General features: G+C 44.2%; 1 protein-coding gene across 1 annotated transcript; it reads right to left on the bottom strand.

Moving 5' to 3' along the window:
* Positions 1-1,919: 1,919 nt before the first annotated feature.
* On the bottom strand, positions 1,920-3,707 carry LOC123154235 (GDSL esterase/lipase APG). Its single transcript, XM_044573010.1, has 5 exons — positions 3,400-3,707; positions 3,149-3,279; positions 2,724-2,957; positions 2,377-2,632; positions 1,920-2,235 (listed from the first exon to the last, which is right to left on the bottom strand). Exons 1-5 carry the CDS (start codon positions 3,659-3,661, stop codon positions 2,039-2,041), a joined length of 1,080 nt encoding a protein of 359 aa, XP_044428945.1. The 5' UTR covers positions 3,662-3,707; the 3' UTR covers positions 1,920-2,038.
* Positions 3,708-5,009: the final 1,302 nt, after the last annotated feature.

The following is a 5,009-nucleotide window of genomic DNA, read 5'->3' as shown; positions in this document are numbered from 1 at the left end:
CGCTAAAAGTTTTTGGATGCGCGTTGAAAAACGCTATCGCGCGCAGCATATTTTGGGCTCCGGATTGCGCGCGCTTCACAATTTGCACTGTGTGCTTTTTGTGCGCGTGTTTTTAGGCGTCTGCAAAAGCGATGTTGGTCCCAGCACACTAAAAATGCTAAAGTGGCACGCTATAACTTTTATTGGGCGCCAAATTTTTGTGCGGCCGTTGGAGATGCTTTTATTTTGAGACGGAGAGAGTACCTTCGCCCCTCGATGAGGAAGCTTGGACCGACACTCCGTTCATGATCAGTCATAGCAATCCCGCGAGCACCAAAATCTCTAGATAGGAATAATCCAGTCCAGACCCGCGCCTCTTGACCTTGAGGTCCAAGTGAACAATCGGCACCGTGGCAGCATGTAAAAATTGCTCTTGTAGCTTTAGAACGAATAGGGATAGCCCTTCAAAAGAAAAAAGTGAAAAGGAGGACATCCTTCGTCTCTGCATTAAAATGATGCATGCAGTCATTTTATTTAACTGAAGATCCAAACCGAAGTCTTAAGTTCGGTAAAGGCTCATAAAAGGAGCATAAAACGAACAAAGATAAAACAAAAACTGCCACAGCCAGCGAAAAATAGACCAAGATGACTAAACACATATCCTATTATTGGATCGTCATGCAAACCGTCTCACATTGGTTGCACCCAATAGGCAAAAGCTCTCTGGAGTCCGCATGGGTGATTAACGACTATGTATGGATCCAAGCAGTGGCTCTGCATATAACCTACAAAAAGTTGATGAAAATTTTCATGTTAAAGATGATATCATTTCTACAGTTTCATATAGCCCAAAGTAGCGCGCATAGCCCTATCTGAATATGTCCCGCAATATCTGATTTCACTCCAGTTAGCCACGTCCCAAATAACATATCGATACTAATTGGAGGGCTAACGTTGAAGACTATATGTATCGTGCGCCAAAGTAGTTTGGCTAGAGGATAATCGAGAAGCAAGTGTTTTATGGTTTCATTCTGATCACAAAAACAACATCATGAACTACCGACTTATCTTCGCTTTATCAAGTTATTCTTGGTTAAAATCACTTCCTTGTGTACAAATATGAAGATTTTAATTCTTAACGAAACTTTAACCTTCCATGTGAGACCATTCGAGCCCGTGTTCTAATATGAGTGTGTTGTACGACAACGACAATCTTCAGATGTTATGCCGACTCAGTACATCAGAGGTGCTCACAGGGCTAGATGGTGCATGCATGCGTTCATAGGAATAAGTATATGTGTTTATATGTGAGCATCTATAATTGCACTGTGTTAAAAAACAGAACTACCCGCTGTTGTAACCTATAGTCGACGATGCTGCCAAAGCCTCCCGCCATCCCTTCCATGGGATCGTCATCGTCCCGAATGTCCCTCTAAAGTCACTTTCTTTCAGTGTGGGTGACCACCCCACACCCGTCAAGCGTCCGCATCTTCTTCACCCACAACGCCAATCGCTAGGGACGCGCGGTCTCTGACACGGACCCTTCCGCTCTCTCTGTACAAGAACAACTGAACTGAAAAAATTTAGCTGCACGGGCAATATTTGGTGTTTATTTTATTTCAACCACCTCAAATATGTTTGTCACTGGCAAGCAAATACTCATATATACTCCCTCCATTCCAAAATATAGTGCGCCAGCGTTTCTCGAGATCCAACTTTGACCATAAATTTAACCAACAAGACCGAGTGCGGCTAGAAAAAATAAATATAATTAAAAACTTCTTTTGAATACGAATTCGATGGTATAACTTTTGCTCCCGCCGCAGTCGGTCTCGTTTGTTAAATTTATGATGCAGGTTGAAGTACGGAAATAGAGGAAGCACTATATTTTAGAACGGAGAAAGTAATACACAGAGCTGTAGCAGATACCTAGCGACTCATAGGTAACTTACATATTATTTTATGGCCTCAACACGAGAGAATCTACAGTTTATTTTGGGCGTATCATACGAAACTTAATACTAACTGGTACGTACATCACTGTACTAGGTCCAGTGTTTTACATAACCAGCTTGTTGATCCCCTCACCGAGAGAATCTACGATCACTCTGTTCGCTGCCTCCGACGGGTGAATGGAATCCCAATGCACGTATGTCGTCGCGTTCGGACATGTCCCGATGGACAAAGAATTACAAAGGAACACTGTGAACTCCACTAATCCTGTAGCACAACATCCGTGCCTTGCCTCAGCGAACCCTGACAACATAAACCCACACATTTTCAGTTCGAATCAATGCACAGAACGAGCAAGGCTGATGCCACAAGAAAATAAATATGCATCATGGCCACCATGGCACCATTCCAAGGAGGCAAGGATTAGTAGCCTATGTATCCTACCATGTGACACAGGGGAGGTGGCAAGGCTGTGCCATGGTGTGTAGATGTCCAGCACAGCAACCTTAAGATCTTGGTACCGGTTCGACAGCGAGTCAACAGCTGCACTCAACTTCCCATTAAACCTTTGTGCATCATCGTTGAGCCTTGGCACACACCTGTTTCTCCGAAGGCCAAACACCGTGATCGCCAAGGGGGCGCAGCCCAACGGAGCTAATGAAAAAACACCAACACGTCGTGCTCCCATAGCATGAAGTTGCTACAATTAGTACAAGTTAAAAATATTACATAGTATTAATCATCTGATCCTGGTTGATTAATGAGGAAGCTGCAGGTTTGCTCTTGCTCACCGTCACGGTGTTGTTAAAGATGCCAACGAGGCGATCAGAGAACTGATCAGCATTCTGTGTCAAGAAGAGCAAAGGGTTGATGTAGTAGTTGAAGCCGAAGTCATTTGATCCAGCGCTAATAATATAGAGTGAGTCTGAGATGATGGATTGAGCATGGTCATTCCCAGCCACCACGCGTAGCTTCGATTGGTACTCTTTGAGGTACTCCAGTTGTCGGGATAAAGGTATTACATGCTGCCACACACAATTCAGTAAGACATAACTACTTCCTCTGTAAAGAAATATAAAAGTGTTTAGATCACTAACGCTCTTATATTTCAGTACGGAGGGAGTACGTGATGGATGCAACATGTATATATTTCTGTATACACAGCTTCCCATTATTGTTAAAGTGCGATGATAAGCCACCGATGGATGGTACTTACATAGATACGTGCTGTGGGGTCGTAGTAGCCTGATCCAGCTGATGCGAAGTTTGCTCCAATCAAAAGATTCTGTCCTGATGCCTGTGGGCTAAGATATGCAGGAGGAGAGCCATTAAACCCTAGTTTCTCACCTGCAGTGTACCATGCAAGTTGTAACACGAGATATGCATGCCATAACACTGGTAAGAATTCATGTAAAATGTCAAAAAAATCCATTTGTACAAACAAGATCGAATAAGGTTTTGACCAACCTATGATATCGCTAAGCAGCTTTCCATTTCCAAACCTCCCTGTAGCGATATGGTCCTTGAAGTCCCTGCCATAGGGAGCCATGTTTGCTTTCACCAAGGTGGCTAGATAATCGTTGTTACCCACACCGACCAGCGAGTCCCCGAACAACATGACCCCCGGCACGGCAGGCTGGGCTTCCCTGCCATCTGTCGTTGGTTCCACGAAGAGAAAGATGGCCAAGAACACCAAGAACCTCACCGCCTTTGGGGTGGTCCAGAACATAACTGTGCTCTAGCTAGGCTGGTCTCTAATGAGTTCTTAATAGAGTTTTCTGAAACAGAACACATGTTGGCTTTATATAAGTGCTTGCACCTTACGAAAACGACATAACATACATTAGTTAAAGTAGTGATGAGCTGATTAAATTTGCACCACATATAATAGTTCCGTTCATTTTTTGTGTAAACTTTTTTATGAATAAGGTGGCGTTCAGTAGATAAATCACATTGTATTGGTGACTTTTCTTAGTCTCGTCAAGGGAAAGTAGTGATTGAAACTACGGGCGGCACCACGGTAGGGGCAGGTGTGGGCAGCCGCCCAGGTAGCCGTATTCTGCGCCCCATATGTGTTAGTTCGTTCGCCTTGTCCTGCAGTAGCTGATTCTTTTGGAGAGTATAGAAACAGCGTGAGAGAAAGAACGGTTAATTTTGGATGAAAACTTAGTGGAAAACGGCCTAGTTGTTGTCCAAATCAAATAACGTAGGTCGTCTTCGACACGGACCCTTAAGTCATCTATAAATCTCCGGATTGAGCTGTCCGGACACACTTCGTCATGTCACACCCGAAAACTCTTTCCACACGAAGCGGTCGCCGCACATTCATACCAGTCAGGCCGCTCCAGAGCAGATGTGACTACAGATGGCATTGATGCCGGTGAAAGCGACGCGACAGGACGAGTGGGCAGTGCCACTTCAATGCCGACAAAGCGACCGAGGAGCCTAATCTGGCGCCGCATTGAAGCTGGCTTCCTGTCCATTCGCCTGGCCAGACCTATTTAAGCACAACTCCGCGCCGTCCACACCACCCTCGCTCCGCTCTCTATGTCATATTCATGACGGTAAGAGCGGACGTGACTGAACGAGACGAGATGGATTCGTACAAGCATTCATGTTTGCTGACCGGCAGCCACCTGCCGGTATTCACACCAGCACATTGACCGAAAAGGGCTACTCTGAATGCTACACGCATCGATGCAGAGCCAGACTGCGAGACGAAGGTGGCCGAGCATCAGAGCCAATTATGTTGTATTTTTTGATTTTTGGTTGTTACATCACCTGATTATGAAGAACCTTAATTAAACTATTTTAAACCATTAGTTAACTTATTAATATTTGAGTGTACCTAGTTTTGTATTTCAATTTTATTCTTTTAATATTTTTTTAAACAGAGGAAAAAGATTTGCCTCTTATATTAAATAAGGAGGAGAGAGAGTTTGTTACACCACACACCCAAGTTACCGCATGACAATTATTCTCGCAATAAAAAGAACCTAGTTTCTTTGCCCCGGCTTTGATCCAAAGGTTTGCCTCATCTTTAATGATGCTGAGCAAGATTTGCGGAGGTGCGCTCT

This window comes from Triticum aestivum, chromosome 7A, assembly GCF_018294505.1.
Source record: "Triticum aestivum cultivar Chinese Spring chromosome 7A, IWGSC CS RefSeq v2.1, whole genome shotgun sequence".
Lineage (NCBI taxonomy): Eukaryota > Viridiplantae > Streptophyta > Magnoliopsida > Poales > Poaceae > Triticum > Triticum aestivum.
The sequence above is the reverse complement of the archived record's forward strand: the minus strand, read 5'-3'. Positions and strand labels throughout refer to the sequence as shown.

Coding starts and splice junctions, on each gene's coding strand:
- LOC123154235 (XM_044573010.1), bottom strand. CDS start 3,661: ATGTTCTGGACCACCCCAAAGGCGGTGAGGTTCTTGGTGTTCTTGGCC. Junction 2,958..3,148: donor ACCCCACAGCACGTATCTAT/GTAAGTACCATC, acceptor TGTGTGTGGCAG/CATGTAATACCTTTATCCCG. Junction 2,236..2,376: donor CACCTCCCCTGTGTCACATG/GTAGGATACATA, acceptor TTATGTTGTCAG/GGTTCGCTGAGGCAAGGCAC.